General features: G+C 39.8%; 1 protein-coding gene across 4 annotated transcripts in view; it reads right to left on the bottom strand.

Annotated features, from left to right (window-relative positions):
• The window catches only part of micu1 (mitochondrial calcium uptake 1), a 114990-nt gene that overhangs the window by 18660 nt on the left and 76110 nt on the right, over positions 1–20220 (bottom strand). For 2 of the 4 annotated variants that reach the window (XM_017694067.2, XM_017694069.2), the window contains 5 exons: positions 18742–18747; positions 16463–16577; positions 10473–10555; positions 5995–6195; positions 1785–1922 (listed from right to left, as the gene is read on the bottom strand). In XM_017694067.2, the coding sequence (XP_017549556.1) occupies positions 1785–1922; positions 5995–6195; positions 10473–10555; positions 16463–16577; positions 18742–18747 (543 nt within the window). The remainder of the gene's footprint in view (positions 1–1784; positions 1923–5994; positions 6196–10472; positions 10556–16462; positions 16578–18741; positions 18748–20220) is intronic. The other 2 variants (XM_017694068.2, XM_017694071.2) reach the window with 1 other exon arrangement.

Below are 20220 nucleotides of genomic sequence, written 5' to 3'. Positions count from 1 at the left end.
GATGCTGTCTTGAACTAGCTTGCCAACTTATGAACCATCAAAATGTTGTCTCCTGCTGGTTTGATGTTGGCTACCTAAAGACCTAAACTGAAATTGACATAAAATATATGAAAACTTTAACCTCACAAAGCTTCCAAAACAAAAAGCTTACTGAAAACTCTCCCAGCCTTATAACGTCAATAGATTCTTTTTTTTTTGTTTGTTTTTTGTCAGCAAGCAAGTGAACTATAGTGTACTGTGAAGGAGCCTGTCAGCTCAGAATAAGACAGAAACAGAGTGAATGTGGAAGAGAGAAAAATAACTGTTTGTTCATAAAGACAAAGACAGAGGATAGAGAAGGAGAGCACTCAGACAGCACTGCAGCTCATCATGATGTAATATACGCTCATTCTTTCTCTCGCACTGACACGCTCCAGCTTTCCCTTTGTAACTCTATCTCTCTCGCGCGCTCGATCTCTTTCTTGCGTTTATCCCTGAGGAGTGTGTGGTTTTTTTTTTGTATGTTTGTAATACAGTGTTCTGTCCATATCGCGCAGCCCAGACACACCAACCTGATGATAAAAAACTAACAGAAACCAGGGTTCCAAACATCTGACCACATCTCTTTTCAGATCTCTTGTGAAAATTTGAACTTAAACACACTGTAAAGACAAGAGCTGACAGCTGAAACACATACAGGTGTAAAACTGTAACATTCAAAGTAGCTTCAAATATCCTTTTGTTTGTCGTTTAAGCTAAATCTAAAAGTATGAAAGTGATGATAAACTACCGCTGGGTGAGTAACTTCTTAAAGCTGCACTTTGTATGTTTTGGGGATTTGGAGACCTCTCTGGTGGAAATGTGTAATTGCAAGCAACACACGGAAGAACATTTTGTAACATAGGCTGTGCTTCCGACCCCTTGACGTGTCTCCAAAGGATGTGACTGAATTATCTACTGCTGCCATCATAACTTCATCAGTATAATGTTGATTCTGTATTTGACATCTATACATCGAGCTGGACCTTCTTTTTGAGTCCGTGCGTGTAAGTTCGTAAGTACGTACGAAGTCGTCCAAAAAACTGTGAAATTCAACCCAACATCTGACTTTAAATGATTATTTCAGGCTTTAGCAGGCGACTCACAGCGGCATACACACTCCATATTATACCATGTTCATTCCTACCGACTTCTTTTGCTTTTACCGAAAAACCTTACACTGCAGCTTTAATTTAAGTGAACGTTTGTACAGTGACACAAACAGTGACTCAGCAAGCCCACAACCATCCGTGGCACAAAGTCCAAGATAACTCTATTGACCTCACTCTTTCTGGGACATGGGCCATGAAATGATTGAGTATCCCATGTTTAATTTTATGTGAGTGTTTTATCAGAGCACTTTCTGAGCTTTAATGCATCTTAATTATGTTAATTGTATTTCTTGTTGGGAATATGAAATTTGAATTGCTGCTTGTTTAAAAATTTGGACATTACAGCAGAAAAAAATAGTTAAAATGTGCATCTGTAGTGATAAAGTGCTGCTGGTTGCACTGCTGTTGAAAAAATAAGCAACTTTCTTTGTGCACTCTTGAGAACAGCTTGCTTGCTTTGTTCTTTTTTGTTTCTCAACTCGTCTGCCGATTCCCAGTTCCCTCTCACAGTCGTCCACCGACGCCGATTCACTATGCTCAGTTGACCAATACAGAGCTGACAGAGTAGACTAGATATATGACCACATAGAGAAGACAGTCACACAGTGACTGTAGTCCATGTTTATTGAAATGGTTGTACAGTTTATAGCTTACCTGAGCATCTTTGAACATCTTCTTCAGACCTTTCTGCATCTGTTTTAGTTTGCGAGACTGAACGCCGCTGTAGGCCAGCAGCATACCCCCAAACTGCCTCTCTGTGATTCGGCCGTCCATCGGGTCATTCCGCTCAAACTGTGTACAAACACACACACACACACGGATATTTGTTTTTACACAATGGCAGGAAACAGAGTCAGATATACAGTACAGTTCAAAAGCCTTGGGAAGTCAAGAAAATATCTTTTATTTATCTTCATCTGTAAATGTCTTTTTGCCAGTAAAAGTACTATATGACATCAGAATAAACATATATACAATAAAAAGTAACAAGATTATTTTGTTTGTTTATAAATATGTCAGTTAGAAAAGCAACGAATACAGGTTTGGTTCCTCATTTCTCTGTGAACTCCAGCTGTTGCGTGAACTTGTAGCACCTAATTTAATTTCATGAAGTATGATTAAATAAACTAGACACTAGATTGGACACTAACACAATGACAGACAATCACAATGTTTCGTTTGTTTTTATTCTAGTGTATTCTAGTATTTTTGTTTTTTAACGAATAGACCTAAATGCTTACTGGCAAGAAGAATGCCTTTACATATGACTTTTGCACAATATTAAGTGTGTTTACATGCAGTCAGTAATCATAATCTGATTTCTGCAGTTATCGGATTATTCAAATGGTCGTGGAAACAGTATACTCAGATTTCTTAGATCGGCAAAAGGTCTAGAAATCCAATTTAGAAAAATCTGATAAAGAGGCTGGATTTGAGCTCAGTAATCAGATTTCTCAGTGCATGTGAACTCTGATTTGTTTCGGATTTCTCAGTCTGCACATGTGCGAAAACAGACTGCAGTACCAGAAATAAGCGAGCAGCCGTGTGATGCAGCAAAACACTGCTGGAGTGATGCTGAAACCAAATACAAAATAAGCATTAAAATATTCTTCATCTTCTAGATCATGTATGTTGATATTTTCAGTTAAAGTGGCATAATGATTTTTGTTAAAAAAAAAAAAAAGCTGTGGCATGAAGTTTGAGCTTTACACTATGTTAACATCACATCATGTGAGCTTATTGGAAATACGATTATTATTCATGTAAACCTGAAGTTTCCCCATTATCCGATTACTCAAGCGCATGTAAACGCTTTAATGGGGTTACTGACAAAATGTATTAATGGATTAATAAGTACACATAATCACACTCATGGTGTTCAAAATGTATAATACGTACAGTGCTCCAAAGCAGTCTTGGCGCACCTCTCCCTAGTCCTCTTTTTAATTATTTAATTTGTTAATAAATTTTGGAAATTGTTGTTTACCATATTCAAAATAAGATGACATGCTTTCAGCTGTAGTAGAACATCAATATTTTGGATCCAGCTAAATATGGCAAACTAGAAAACCTAACCTAACTCACCTAACCTCCTATTTTACTCCACAAAAAATGTTCTCCAATGCTTCTCCTGGAAAGCCACCATCCCACACGGTTGACTCAAAAGATCATTATCATTATGAAAGATATTGCTTTAAAAACTTGAACACTGAATTAATCTGTCAAAAGTACTGTCTCTGAAAAATCCATTAAAAATTCCTTAATCAAGCATGAAGAATGTACTGAAGTGGCAGAAAGAAGTGTTCAAACCCTGTCTCGTTCTGGACATGCAGAGAAGAAAATCCAGCCTGGCTGAGCATCAGCTGTGCATTCTCACTCAATGACAAAAAGTCTATCATCCAAAAGAAAGGAAATGCAGCAAAATCATAACACAGTGCTAATGCTGACCTACATAAAAGAAAGGGACACTAATGTTTGAGTACTTTTCTTACCATGCTTAAGATTTTGGTTAATAAATGGGGCATTTTGAGTTTTGGTTAGTAAACCTGGCCATTATTGCTGACAGTTAGAACTTTCCGGATGAATATGAATAAATAAATTGCTGTTGCCTGAAGAAAACCTTTTATCTCCATTTTAGAGTTTCTTTCTTTTTTCAGAAAAAAAAACAGCCCAAAATGACTTGGAAAGAAGTCTGGTTCCATTGACTTACATTAAAGTAAAGCAGGTTTTTTTCCTTCTCCTGTAAAGTCATCATTTTGGAGATAGAAGGATTTCTTCTGACAACAGTGAAATGGTAACTTTAACTTGCAAAGTGAAAAATAACAAGAAAGAATCATGCTCTTGAGTTCTGTATGTATTTAAAGGTTCTAAGGTTCTTTTTGCAATAATACCTCACACTGCAGTAAGACTCAGAGACTCAGCTTTCTCCATTAACACTGAAGCTGGCCTGTTTCCACACATACATACTAGAGCCTCCGGTCTAAATGAGCTGCATTTCCCTCGGTTACAGAAAGTCCTCTAAAGTCCTCTAAAGTCCTCTGAGATTGAGCTGCATTCACTCTTTCACTGACTGAGCCTTAAAAACTCAATCCAGTGAAGTGCAAGTGTCCATCAGCTGGACCAGAGAAAGAGAGAAAGAGAGACTTCAGTGTAGAAAAGAGAGTGTGGGGGACTGTGCCAAGAATGAACTGGACAAGGGGCTGAATAAACCCACTCAGACCTGCTGCCTCAGCACTTATGTTAAAGGGCAGAGAGGCAGAGAGGAGAGAGGGGGAGAGAGGTGGGGGGGGGGGAGAAAGAGAGAGGGAGAGAGAGAAAGAGGGAGAGAGGGAGAGAAAGAGAGGGAGAGAGATAGAAGAGAGGGGGAGAGAGAGAAAAAGAGAGAGAGGGAGAAGGAGAGAGAGAGAGAGAGAGAGGGAGAGAAAGAGAGGGAGAGAAAGAGAGAGGGAGAGAAAGAGAGAGAGATGAAGAGATGGAGAGAGACAGAGAGAAAGAGGGAGAAAAAGAGAGAGGCAGAGAGGGAGAAGAGGGAGAGAAAGGGGGAGAGGGGGAGAGAGAGAGGGAGAGAGGGAGAGAGGGAGGGAGGGAGAGAGAGAGAGAGAGAGAGAGAGGGTGAGGAGGGGGGAGAACTAGTTCACAGTGACAGAGGCTGCTTAAAGCAGTGACACATGCTGAGCTTGTGAAGGCTGCTGTCAGTTTGCCTCTACGGCTGTCAACTGCCCCAAAGCTCCTGAGCCTTTTTCCTCCTGTTAACTCATCCATTCTTTCATCCTCTGCTTTCACCACCTCCCTCCTTAACCACTCCTCCACTCCCTTTCTTTATGGGAATCCTATAAGCATGTTGTGTAATAAACCCCTTGACCTTAGGCTTATTATTCAGTCACTCATCTTAAGATTATTCAGTAAGTAGCGAATGTTGTGATATAGTGGGTGACACTGCTGGTCTTCACGCTGCAGACTGGGGTTTGATTAACTGCCTGAACAAGCTCACCACACTATACCAATAAGGCCCAATCCCATCTCACCCTTGGCCCCTACCACTTAGCCCTTAGCCTTACATTTTGCACGTTCACACCTAGGGGATAGAGGATCCCGATTTTAGTTGAGATAGTGGGGTAGGGTGAAGTGTTAGGGCTACATGGCATTTATTTCAGAGTCACACTCCAAACAGTGTTATGAGAAAAAAAAGTGTACAAGTGACCAAAAAGATGAGAATTTTCTCCATTAAAAATATGATAACCCTTGTGTTGTCAGTTTATTGTCGTTTCAATGTATTAATTCTCCTTTTCTTGGTAACAAGCATAAAAAACTGCTAATAGTTTATCTCGGTAGCTAGCTATCTAAATTTCCCATTTTTTACCTTAAATGGTCCAGTAGTTCTGACACATGAAGTACCAGAATGTAACTGCTGTCTTGTTTCCTAGCTGTCAATACTTAGTAGCTCCCAAATGACAGCAGAAACAGCTCCAGCTCAAATAAACAAATGTGACTCACTGGTGTCCTTTGAAGGACATAGCAGCAGACAAAGTTCTATTGTTTTAGTGAAATCCATAATGTCTTCAAGGTTTATGATTATGAAGCCTATTGTCATCAGTTTAAATAACTGTGATCAGCCTAGAAGTGTGTTATGATTCAGGGCTGCAGTTAGTGTGATGATATTGTATAAGATTGCATTACTTCTTAGCTAAATTAGCCTCACAGTGCCATTGCAAAACTAAAGAAGCAAACTTCGCCAATCATGTCTGGGTGACTCTCCACATTTGAGGTGAGATGGAAATTGTGTAACTTTTGATTTAATGTTTGCTTTTACACTTTTTGGTGGTTGTGTGGATTTCTCACATAGTGACTAGAGCTAAAGTTGTACCTCCAGCTTCAATACGTCGTGCTGCAGTTTCCTCTGGAACTCCAGGAAGCTGCCGATGGTGAGCTTGCCCTTGAGGTCGGCGCCGAAGAAGTAGGTGGTGAGAGCCGAGCTGCAGCCTGCTGTCCTCAGTGTGTTGCCCGTGGTGGAGCGGTCCCTGTGCCTCATGCCCATGCTGGTCTGAGAACGAATTATGCTCTGCACCTGTGATACACACATACACACACACACACACACACAGAGACACACAGACACACACACACACACAGACACAGAGGGTCCATAAATTAAACTCTGGAGGGCGCTGTGTTCTCATAATCCATGCATCATCCTATAGAGGCCGTGTCACATTCATTTACACATTACAGTGGCAAAACAGGGATGCTGAAATGAACAAGCCCTGTAAGGAACCACATAAAAACTACACTCCCATATCACAGTAAAAACAATGTCTTTTCAAAATGAACAGACACAAAGCATCAGAATCCACACTTGCAAAAGAGACCAAATCTATGAACATGCTTTATAAATAAATAAATACATACATACATATGCAAACTTCAACAGACCCAACCATGAAAGTGAACAAAAATGCAAAAAAGCAATGTAGCTTTGACTGAGGCCACCTAATATTCTGTGTCAGTGGTAGATATTGCTGAATGTCCGGTGCCCCTGGCCACAACATTCACATTTTGGCCATTAATAAAGAGACTGCAGAGACTGTGGCTCCAGAGGGCACTTACCCTGAATATTTTTTTTGTGTTAAATTTCCCTTTAAACAAACCTGTTTGGTCAGACACTGAACTAACTGCATCAAATTAAATGCATCGGCTCTGTTCTAATTTATTTACTGTAATCACTGCGACAGCTCACCTGGAGTCACAGATGTCTGAAGTTTGTTAATGTCACATTTTGTGATAAGGTTTTATGTAAAACAGGGTGCAAAATAAGCTGCTGTTACACAGAGAGTCTATTATGGCAATAGCTAAACAGTATATAATGACTTAAAGTAGACTGAATGACATCAGGATGGACCAGATGGGGGACGGGGGCAGCTGCAATTCCAGGACCATGTTCCTATTAATGTAAAGTTTTCAAAAAATATTTCCTTTTTCAAAGCAACAGCTGAATGTTTTTTGATTTTGAAAATGCTCATCAATTCTGCAAAAGCTTGGGCGGTACTGTGAAAATAAGTTCACACATTTTCTACAGAGAACACATTTTATTGCACAATTATTTGCAATAAATGAGTTTAACATATTGGGTGAAAAAAATGTGGCCAGTGCAAAAGAAGTGGAACATTTACATTTCAACATACAAACAAACTGTGCACTAAAATTTGCAGATAAATGCCATATTTGGGTTCACTGTACCGAATGTGTTACTTTGTTTTCACAGAGCATGTCTGACCGGGGTGTTCAAACTTTTGCATACAACTGTACAAATTATTGATATTTTTCTATTTTTGTGGCCACAAATTCTTAATTTTGGCCACAACATTCATTGGCTTAGTGGACTGGGTGGACAGGGCAAATATTCCCCATCTATCCCTACTATGTGTTAATCATTATCATGATACTGGCATTAGCAGTAATAACATCACAGAACAATATGATATGCATGAGCCCTCTGTCCAGTTATAATGTTTTCTTACTAGTGTATTCATGAGTGTTTCTCATGAGTTAAGATACTCAAGTAATCCAACTGATCCAGCAATATGTTTTAAATATACACTGCATTTTGCAGCCCCATCTTTGACTGGAGCCACATGGACTGTGTGAGGTGGCTGAGCTCATGGGCTTTCAGGGAACAGTGCAGTGGCTTATCCAGCACTGACTAATGCTCTGTCCTTTAGCACTGCAGCTGGGACGGCCTATTGATGCGGAGAGAAATCCTCTCATTACCTCGTCAGTAACTTGCTCACCCGATAACGCCATTCCTTACAAACAGATGATCTGATTTAATTACCCTGCCAAAAATAACTATGTTAACACTTTGATCTACTAGAATAATAGTGAAACTTTCATAGATGCAACTCCGGCTCCCTCAACTCTCTTGGCTTTATCCAAGAGTTCTGTGTAAACTAAATTTCAGGGCTGTAGTCGGGGAACTTAATAGAGTCATAACATAGTATATGTTCTTGAGATCGAATGACTCTGTTTTCCTGAATTATGCCGAGTTATTCAGATGGAGGCACTTGTTTTGTTCTGCAGAGCCACAGGCAGTCTGCTGCTAATCTGTGCTGAGAGAATTTCATGCACAGCCCCGAGCATGCCTGCCCATCCGGAACACACGCTAATTAATGGAGTCACGTTCCAGCCCCAAATAGCCCAAACAGGCCACTTCTAAAACTGGATGTCACAGACGGAAGTATATAACAGAACGTAATGAAACCGAGGCAGTTTACCTTTCCTATATCAAATGGCGGTACTGAATGACATTAAAAGAATAAAAAAGACTTCCAGAGATTCCAAAGCCGAGTGCATTTATGAGCTCCAAATACAAAAACAATTTTAAAATGTTTCTAACAATTGTTTACTCTGTTGGTTTATAATAATTTTACATATTGAATGGAAAGATATTCATATTTTGCCACCTTTGGGCCAAAAGAGTTTCAAAATGCGCTTTTATCAACAGTCTAGAAAAAAAAATGGTCAAATCATTTTTTAGGCAATACTTGCTCTTTATACTAATGGAGAAACTTTAATAAACATTGAAGCATTCAAAATACATCCAAAGTTTTAGTAACATAACCTTTGCAGAATTATTTTCTTACTACATTGAAAAAGTAACAGTGAGAATCTCTGCTCAAGCAATGTCTTAAAGAAAGGAGGTGTCCCAAACCTTGTGAAGGACAGTATACCTAAAGTCCAGAATATCTTCTTTACGATATAATGCACCAACATCACCAGTGTAAATCAATGCAAAAAATACAGGTTTTTAAATAATAATTTTCCTTACTGAAGGGAAAACCTGGCCCTGTGAGAAAAAGCAACTGCCCCTTTGGCTACTCAATCAACCAATTAACCAAATTTAGTTGATAATTGGGATCAATTCAACTGGACACAACCAGGCTTGATAACTGCCAGCCCTGTTGAATCTAAGTATACACTTAAACAGAACCTTTTCAGCAACATGAACTATACTAAAAGATCTCAAAATGCGGTGTACTTTGCTGAGATCAAAGTAAATTCTGGCTGAATGAGAAAGACAGTTATTGAAAGATACCACTCTGGCAAGGTTTACAAAGCCATTTATAAGGCCCTGGACTGCAGTGAACCACAGTGAGAGACATTAACTCCAAAGAGAGAAACTTAGAACAGTGGTCAATCTTCCCAGAAGTGACTGGCCTACCAAAATCCCTTAAGAGCACAGCAACAACTCAAAGAGCAAGTTACAAAAGAATCTATACAAACACCCAAGGAGTTGTAGGTCTTCCATATACCAGATAAGGTCAGCATGCATGACTCCATCAGGAAATGGTATCCATGGGAGATTTGCAAGGTGAAAACCACTGCTAACCAGGTAGAACAAAAAAGGCTTGTCTAACATTTGCTATCAACACCTACCCCCGACCTGACACCCGTCATTTCCTTTGAGATCAGTAAAGTCAGTAAGTCAATAAGTCAATAAGTCAGTCTGTCATTCTATCAGGCTGTAAGTCTGTCAGCCAGGCAGTCAGTCTGTCTAAGCCTTTTGGAATAAAGTTCTATGGACTAATGAGCCAAAAGTGAAACTTTTTGGAAGTCAAGACTATTACATCTAGCTTAAAGCTAAGACAGCAATCCACAATGAGAACACCATATCAACAGCGAAACATGGTGGTGGTAGTATGATAATGTGGAGATGCTTCGCTGCTTCAGGGTCTAGGTGGCTTGCCGTAATTGACAGAACCATGAATTCTGCTCTCTAGCAGAAAATCCTGCAGGAGAATATCCGGTCATCAGCCTGTGATGTGAAGCTCAAGTGCAATTGGGTTATGCAGCAAGACGTCTCAAAAGAAACAATTTATTTAAGGTTTTGGAGTGGCCTAGTCAAAATCTTGATTGAATCCTACTGAAATGATGCTGAAGGACAACAGTGGGCAACTCATGCTTGAAAGCCCTCCAATGAAATTAAGCAATTCTGGAAAGAAAAGCGGACCAATAGTTCTCCACAGTGATGTGAAAGACTGATCTCCCATTTATCGCAAGCATTTGGTTGCAGTTGTTACTGCTAAAAGTGTTTTAGTAAAACTAGTTATTTTGTTTAGTATTTAATTTTTAGCATGGGTGATATAGGTGTTGCAAAACTTTTCATCCTTTAACAACATGAAATGATCATTTCAAATACATTTTTTTGTGCCTTTGTGTTCAGATTTAGATTTAAGTTTGTCATTTTGTATAAAGATCTGAAATCTTCAGAGAAATGAGAAAATCAGGAGGTGACAAATACTTTTTTCACAGCATTCTATATGTGTGTGCAGATCTCCATGCTATTACCTGCTCAAACTCCTCCAGGTCCACCTCCCCATCTCCGTTCAGGTCAAACATCTTGAAGGCAATCTCAAAGTTCCTCTGAGGCGCTGGACAAAAAAACACAGCAGTGATACCACTTAAAGGAGTAAGTCACCAAGAACGCCAACACTGATAATAATGAGTAAAAGGTGGATAATGTGAAAGAAACTGCACCTTTCGCCAAGTTTGGACATATCTCCTACTTTGTTTAAATACACGCTATATGGCCAAAGGTATGTGCACACTTCTAATTACTGAGTTCAGGTGTTTCAGCCACACTCATTGCTAACAGGTGTTAAAAATCAAGCACAGCCACGCAATCTCTATGGACTAACACTGGCAGTAGAATGAGTCGCACTGAAGAGCTCAGGACTGTCACCGGATGCCACCTTTGCCAAACACATATTCCTGAAATTTCTGCCCTGCTAGATCTGCCCTGGTCAACTGTAAGTGCTATTACTGTGAAATGGAAGCACCTAGGAGCAACAACCTAGCACCATGCAAAGAAGTAGATAACTGCAAACTTACAAACAAGGTAGCTGAGTGCTGAAGTGTGCAGCACATAAAAATCACCTGCACACCAATTCTTCTGTTGCATCACTCACTAGAGTTCCAATCTGCCATGGAAGCAACACCAACTAAGAACTAATTCCCATGGCTGAGCAACTAAGTCTAAAAACACTATGCACAATGTCATGCGCCGGCCGGACTGGTGTAACGCACACTGCTGCTGGAGTGATGAATCACGCTTCACTATCTGGCACTTTCATGGACAAATCTGGCTTTGGCGGATGCCAGGGGAACAATGCCTACCAGATTGTATTGTGCTAAGAGCAATGTTTGGTGGAGGAGGGATAATGGGCTGCGGTGGTTTTTTAAGGTTTGGGTCTCTTAGTTCCAGTGAAGGTTGATGTTAATGCTACAGCATACAAATACATTTAAAAAATGTATGTGCTCTCAATTTTGTGGCAACAGTTCAGTTCAACAGCTTGACTATGCTCCAATGCACAGAGCAAGAACCCTAAAGACATGATTTAATGAGCTTGGTGCAGAGGAACACCAGTGGCCTGCATGGAGCCCTTGGCCTCAACCCCTCCGGACACCTTTAGGATAAACTAGACTGTCGACTGCAGCCAGGCCTTCTCATCTAACATCAATGCCTGACCTCACAAATGCTCTTTTGACTGAATTACCATAAATTCCCACACACACACTCCAAAATCTTGCAGAAAATGTTTTCAGAAGACTCAACACAGTTATAATGGCAAAGTGGGGCTACTCCTTATTAATGGTCATGGTTTTCAAATGGCATGTGATGGTCAGGTTTCCACATACCTTTGGCCAAACAGTGTTGTAGCCCTCAGTTTGAGAGGAAGCCACAGTCTTCAAGTTTCACAACACTTATTCTGCTGAAAACTAGCCAACTTGCTGGGAATGGGTGGTGTCACTATTTATATTTGTCTCAGAAACTAATTTCAAGCATTCAGCCCAAAGCTTACTTTATTTTTACTTTATTTATCTTTACAGATTATGAAAACTCATTACATGAAAACTTTTAACTCTGTTAGCCATGTTAGCATTTTTGAGTGAATCAAGACAGAAAGGTTTGCCAGAGCTTTGACGGCTGAGGTTTCCAGCTCCCTTTGTCCTATAAGGATGTATGATATACAGCTAAATTAAATGTGAAGGTGAGTGAAAGGACTGAAATTAGTTTGCCATTATGACCATTACTGCAGAATTATCTATATTTCAGCTTAACTGCAGCTGCTGAAGACTGCAGCACTGTGATTAACACAAGGCATCCATCACCAATGACACTATCTGTGTCTGTGCACGACTCCCCCCAACTGTCAGTCACATTCTCACATCCCAGGAGTAGGTGGAAAAGAAGACCTAAGACCTCCTATTGAATTAGCAGGCACACCTATACTTCCCACCAGTTCTCCCACTCTCTTCCTCTCTCCCCCTCCCTCCCTTCAGAGATGCTCAAGCTAAGAACACTTAGGAAACTTTTACTGTATCACGTAAAAAACAAAGGATCAGGACGTAACTGGTCACAGGCAGGCACTCAGCCCAAGGGTGCGCCTCCACTCAATTTGACACTGAGTAAGAGATAAAGAAGGAAAAATTCTTAAAGCTTTACATTCAAATCATATTTCAAAAAGTAATAAAACACCTCTATTATTCTGGATACAGTGAAAGCCTGAAAGTGTTATGCGAGGCAATAACGTTAGGCTGTTTATGGTCAACAAGACAATTCTCTCACTTTACTCATCTGGGATTGCTGATTCTGAAGAGGAAAGTCAATGGGTAGCAACTCAACAAATCAAGGTTCCAGACTAACACCCAGAGTCCATAAAAAGTGCACAGGGCCAACTAAAACCTTTTTAGGATTATATGTGCTTAACTAATGCTTAATGTTGATCAAATATACAGTTGAACGCAGAAGTCTAAACTGTAAAATTACAAGATTCGTTGGTTTAGTAAACATATATACTCTACAAGGAACACACAACCCATTCTTGGCCATTTTTAGTCCAAACTTTAGATTTGCCTAGTTTGGAAAAATACACTGTAACATACTGGAAAAAAAGAACACTTAAAACATAAAATGTGCTTTTGCAAACAAAAACTTTTGCAAAGGCCAAATTGTATAAACTTTTACTCTGATAAGCTAAATTTAGCAAATAAACAGTAATTATGCACTAAATTGTACAGAACTGTGTTCGCTGTGGAGAAGAGATTCCAAAACACTGGAATACAGGTTGTATGAATGTGGTAGCGAGCAGGATTCGTTTGTAGCCTAACTGTTGAAATTTATCATCATCCTGAATGTAATTATTATTTTTACTATTGTAAGATCATCATTTTATTTAAGGCTCAATTCTTTCCATGAAATGTTAGGGAATTTAAAACATATCTGCATTACTCACGACTGTGTTTGACCTTGTGAGTCTGTGTAGGCTGCTACTGGCTGCTTTCAGCTCAGAGTTAATGTACATGAAGAAGTAAATAAAACCAAATGAACTGATAATATTTTCAAATGTTTTACTGGGAATAAAAAAAGCATCTGCTGCGTGGATGCACTGCCATCATATTCTCAAAAATATGATGACCATGCATTCACGCAGCAGAAATGACAGCTAAGGAAAATACAGGGCGTAAGATCTACGATAGCTCTGCCCAAAAGAGCCACACGTTCAGGAGATAATCGCCACAAGAGCCACATTTACAGCAAAAACACCAAACATCTACCAGTTTAGGAAATGTATTCATCCTCCCACAACATACTGAGCATCTCTAAAACATACACAGTATAAAGTGACGCATACAACCCCTATGTATAAAATACTGGGTTTAATGGGGCACAGTGATTGGTTTTTGGACTGTAGAAGCAGATCATGTGCGTAACGGCATCACATTCAATTAGAAGGTACAGTGCTCGACACCCCTGATAAAAGCAGTGAGCCAAATGAATAAAATAAATGAAATAGATGAAAACTTTAACTCAGATAATTGACTAAGTCATAAACGCATATAACATAAGCATATATAAGCATATATTTACATAAAAGCAGCCAGTAAAAGATAAATGGAGGACTAATATAAAAATACAATAACAATGTTTTAGTTTATTTTAGTGACTACAGTGGGTTGCAAAAGTATTCATACCCCTTGAACTTTTCCATATTTTGTCACATTACAACCACAAACATAAATATATTTCACTGGAATTTAATGTGAAAGACCAACACAAAGTGGTATACAATTGTGAAGTGGAAAGAAAATTATACATGAATCAAAACATTTTTTACAAATAAAAAACTAATAAGTGCGACGTGCAAAAGTATTCAGCCCCCTTTTCCCTGAGTGCAACCAATTGCATTCAGAAGTTGCCTGATGACTGCTAATGACTCAAAAGGGTCCACCTGTGTGTAATCTAATCTCAGTACAAATACAGCTGCTCCGTGACGGCCTCAGATGTTGGTTAAGAGAATATTGGGGAGCAAACAGCATCATGAAGTCCAAAGAACACACCAGACAGGTTAGGAATATGGTTTTGGAGAAGTTTAAAGCAGGCTTAGGTTATAAAAAGATTTCCCAAGCTTTGAACATCTCACGGAGCACTGTTCAATCCATCATCCGGAAATGGAAAGAGTATGGCACCACAGTAAACCTGCCAAGACAAGGCCGTCCACCTAAACTTACAGGCCGAACAAGGAGATCACTGATCAGAGAGGCAGCCAAGAGGCCCATGGTGACTCTGGATGAAATGCAGAGAGCCACAGCTCAGGTGGGGGAAACTGTCCACAGGACAACAATTAGTCGTGCACTACACAAATGTGGTCTTTATGGAAGAGTGGCAAGGAGAAAGCCATTGTTAAAAGAAAACCATAAGAAGTCCCGTTTGCAGTTTGCCAGAAGCCATGTTGAGGACACAGCAAACATGTGGAAGAAGGTGCTTTGGTCAGACGAGACCAAAATAGAAAAATGCAAAACGCTATGCGTGGCGGAGAAATAACACTGCACATCACTCTGAAAACACCATCCCCACTGTCAAATATGGTGGTGGCAGCATCATGCTCTGGGGGTGCTTCTCTTCAGCAGGGACCGGGAAGTTGGTCAAAGTTGATGGGAAGATGGATGGAGCCAAATACAGGGCAATCTTGGAAGAAAACCTGTTGGAGTCAGCAAAAGATTTGAGACTGGGGCGGAGGTTCACCTTCCAGCAGGACAACGACCCTAAACATAAAGCCAGAGCTACAATGGAGTGGTTTAAAAAAAAGAATATTCATGTGTTAGAATGGCCCAGTCAGAGTCCAGACCTAAACCCAATTGAGAATTTGTGGCAAGATCTCAAAACTGCTGTTCACAAACGCTCTCCATCCAATCTGACTGAGCTTGAGCTGTTTTGCAAGGAGGAATGGGCAAGAATTTCAGTCACTAGATGTGCAAAGCTGGTGGAGACATACCCTAAAAGACTTGCAGCTGTAATTGCAGCAAAAGGTGGCTCCACAAAGTATTGACTCAGGGGGGCTGAATACTTTTGCACGTCGCACTTATTAGTTTTTTATTTGTAAAAAATGTTTTGATTCATGTATAATTTTCTTTCCACTTCACAATTGTATACCACTTTGTGTTGGTCTTTCACATTAAATTCCAGTGAAATATATTTATGTTTGTGGTTGTAATGTGACAAAATATGGAAAAGTTCAAGGGGTATGAATACTTTTGCAACCCACTGTATGTGAAGAGTTCAGTACTTAAATATTTCCATTTTGATGTGGCATGTAAACATTAAGTTTCACCACATATTAACTTCATATACAGTAACCATACAGTCCATATATGTAAGGTAAGCGAAAAGGGCAGCCAATCAGAACAGAGCTCATTTATATATATCATATATACATGGAGTAAGTCATGGGCTGGAGGTTAGGGACCCAGCCTTGTGACCGGAAAGTCGCCGGTTCGATACCCAGAGCCAACAGCACATGATTGAGGTGTCCTTGAGCAAGACACCTAACCCCCAACTGCTCCCTGGGATGCGCTGCGGATTGGCTGCCCACCGATCCGGGCAAGTGTGCTCACTGCCCCCTAGTGTGTGTGTGCTCACTAGAGTGTATGTGGTGTTTCACTTCACAGATGGGTTAAATGCGGAGGTGAAATTTCCCCGTTGTGGGACTAATAAGGGTCACTTAATCTTAATCAGTTTTGAAGGCACAATAACAAAACCAGCAGGTATAGTCCAAAAAGATGTTGGAGGCCAAGTAAAAATTAATTATGCCTATTGTGGGTAAATAAACCCACATATGATGTTATCAGTGGACTTCAGGGGGAAAATAAAATCCAAAAAATATAAAATCCATTCTTTTACTCTATAGATAATCATTGCATTTAAATGTACATTTTTGAGACAGTATTTGAGATCAAATTTTCCAGGGAGGAATGAATGAAAACAGGCAGACACTCACTGGAGAGAACGGTGGTAAGGAATATATAGTCAGAGAAGGAGATAAGACCGCACTCGCCGAGCGTGTAGAAGATGCTGCCCTCGTCTGCAAACTTTTCCCGTTCCTGAGCGATCTTCTGTTAGTCCCAGGAGAGACAGAGAGAAAGGAGGGAGAGAGAGCATCAGCGTTTCTGTTTTTGGACACCAGGAGGAAGAGTTCAGAACATACTTCAGGGCAGGGCAGCAGAGCAGCAAACACAAACTAGCATGCTAAGACACGGACACACCAAGCATGCAAGTACTGTATACTCATACATCCAGACAAGGCTAAGGGGAGATAAGGGGACATAAAGACAACATATGCATTATTACCACAATGTCAAACACTTATTGTACATCAGTCTAATGTGAAATTTTAACCCAATAAACAGTTACTATTAATAGAAAGCGCTGCACACGCTCAGTGGCCACTTTATTAGAAACACCTGCCTTGTAGCTCTGAGACTGTAGCCCGTATGTTCATTAATTCGTATTAGCCATCTTCTGTCCCTTCATCATTGGTCAGCTTCTGACCACAGAGCCACTCTTGGCTGGGAATTTTTGTGTAGTGCACTATTCTTAACCCAGCTGTGGCACCGACATGTAAACACCCACCAATGCTTGATCCAGTCATACCACACTACAATGCTACCATCATATCAGTGTCACTACTGTGCTGGGAGTGGTCCACCACCCAAGTAATATTTGGATAACGGTGGTCCTGTGGTCATAAACTGACCAGCAATGGAGGGAAAAGATGGTTGAGAAAGGCATATGACAACAAATGGCTACAGTTGTTACTTGTACACCTGTTGGCCATCGGACGGCGCCTGTTGCCTATAGTTTGCACGGTGTGTCCTGCACTGTGAGCTCTCAACGCCTCTTGTTAGTGCTGTTTTGGCCATTTGAGCACCATGTATCAACACAAGAGCTGAGAAGGTGCTGTAATAAAACACAAAAAATACAGCATACACAATTCATGGATTTCAGTTCCATGGATTTCATGTAATTCTGAACACCTTTTTACCAACACAGTGGTTTACTTTTACTTTTTGAGTCCAGGTTTAGCTTAAACACGGACATTTGAAGCTTCTAAAACATTCACACAATATATTCTTTACTTGGTACCTTGCAGGTGGAGTGTTTTACACCTACTGCTATAGAGTTATTCCCTTTCGCACAGGTGCATGAAGTGCATGCGTGTCAGCTGAGTGTAATATTCACACTGTGTTTGAGTGTGAGTGAGTTGGGTAGTAATCCATCACACATTACTAATTACCTCTTTCACAGTGTAATGGAATTACTTTACTCATTACCTCCTGGAAGTAATTACTGAAAGTAATGTAATTACTCATTAATTTACTTCTATGTTATTCTCTAAAACTCAAACACATCACTCTAAACTAGAAAGTACAGGAAAAACCCAACATTATATTATATAGGTAACATTATTTAACACTCTCCTTGCCTCTGAGCAGGAGCCAGTTATGTTAATTAAATTGGAAATGGTTCCAAAATTGCACTGAAAATGAAGTCTTCAAGTATGAAATATAAACCGTAAAGAGCTTTTGAATGAAAATCTGGTCAGCTCTGCATAGATTTTTCACTTTTGCATCACAAATATCTTTAACCGTCTGTTTCAAATTAGCCTGATTAGATTATTTTTCTTAATTCATTCATGGCAAAAAGGTGCACGCAGGATGTTCTACGGCAAAATAATACCTTGTTTTAACATAACTATTTTAATTAACACTAACTTATTTTTTCATATTTAACCACCAACTATCAGCAATATATACAGTAACTCAGACAGTAAGGTGAAGGCTCACTAGTAGTTTGAATAGTGGAAAAAAAATCATCAGTTTGCACTTGTTCTTTCTTTTCGAGTTGGTCTGTCTGGGCATTGAGGTATGCGGTCCTCACAAACAGGTCAGTGAGAGCGACAATAAGGCAGGTGAGCAGGTGATTATAATAAAGTGGACAAAAGCTTTTATTGAAATATAAAGACCTGTTAATCAAGTCACACAGACATAACATGACATGAAAAGGTGTGTGCATTAACACATGTGAACAGGTCCTGCCCTGCATTCACGTTTTCAAACACACAGTGACTGAACACCCCACACACACACAGAAGATGACTGCAGTGTTTCTTTCTCATACACACACACACACACACACACACACACACACACACATACACAACACACACACACACACAGCATGCTAGAGTTCAGCCTGCACTGAGACTGAGCGCGTTACCTCCGTCTGTTGTAGATCCCATCAGTGAGTGGAAGAGGGAGAGAGGAGGTGTTTTTTTTTTTTAAAAACAAAAAAAACAAAAAAACAAACAAAAAAAAAACTCACCAACACTGACTTTATCAGGGAAAGCTTCATCAAACACACTGCAACACACTCTCTAACAAAGACACACAAACACACACAGTCCTACGATACTTTCGCGTTTCAGTCATGTGATTTTTCTCTAGCGGCTGCCATATTTGGGTCTGAATATCTGGGACCAATGCACAATGCAAACATGAGTAGATGTGAAAGATGACCGGCATGACCTCACTTTGGAAGAGAAGAACAGCGTATCTTGATGAAGTGGACATCAAGCTATGTTTACATGCTACTGTCATTAAAGAAGTAATGGTGCCATAAGTATGTTATATACTGCCAAAAGTCATCATGACAGATTTGGTTCAGTAATATAACAGTGTCATGTTTCCATTGCAGTAAGAACCACTATGGTTTAGTGTCATGATGTCATAAAATGGGATGCCATAATGGCAAGCTAAATTATATTAAACAAAAACAATCATGTGACAAACTGTCATGACAAACATTGTCGTCTGCTATGACAAATTATGCAATAATATGTGAGATGTGGTGCTATATTATGAGATACTGGCACTAGTGTGCTGCGGTCATAGACGTGAGGTCAAAGGCCAAGCAGATCAGCAAAGCAGTGCTAATATCTCACAGTCTAGCATGGCCTTGAGTGTATTTTTACTCACTGTTACTAGACTTTGTGCCAATTATGACACAAAGACTAATTAAGAAGAACGTTTATCTCAAACAAACAGATGAACAATTTGGTACTAATTTTAAGTGAAATTTCCAAGCAGGCTAGCAATATCCTTATAAAAATTAAAGAAGGGTTTAGACAGCTCACTTTTCTCCTTCTCCGTTTTTTAGATAGCTTAACCATGCTTGAATAAAAGTACCTCGCTTGACCAGAGTATTCAAGGTGGAACATTAGCGTGATCCAATGTCTCGAAAATAGAAACAGGGCATTATTAATTAAAAAGGGAGCTCTGCTATTCTTGTGTAAACAGCTTTGTTGATGGCAGTCATAGAGTTTTGGGTTTGTCCTTGTTATATTACTGGACATAATCTGTGACGACAGCATTTGACATACAAAAGTGAGTACATGTCACGGCATATACAGTATCTCACAAAAGTGAGTACACCTCTCACATTTTTGCAAATATTTTATTATATCTATTCATGTGACAACACTAGAAAAGAAACTTGATATAGCTTAAAGTAGTCAGTGTACAGCTTGTATAGCAGTATAGATTTACTGTCCTCTGAAAAGAACTCAGCCACTTTGAACAGGCCTCACCAGGGTCAAGTTCACGTGTTCAATGTCATTTCCAGAGGCTGGCTTCAAATAATAGACGCATGAGTGCTGCTAGCTTTGCTGCAGAGGCTGAAGAAGAGGGAGGGCAGCCT

Source organism: Pygocentrus nattereri, chromosome 5, assembly GCF_015220715.1.
Source record: "Pygocentrus nattereri isolate fPygNat1 chromosome 5, fPygNat1.pri, whole genome shotgun sequence".
Classification (NCBI taxonomy): Eukaryota; Metazoa; Chordata; class Actinopteri; order Characiformes; family Serrasalmidae; genus Pygocentrus; species Pygocentrus nattereri.
Note: the sequence above shows the minus strand (reverse complement) of the source record. Positions and strands in the feature narration are given on the sequence as shown.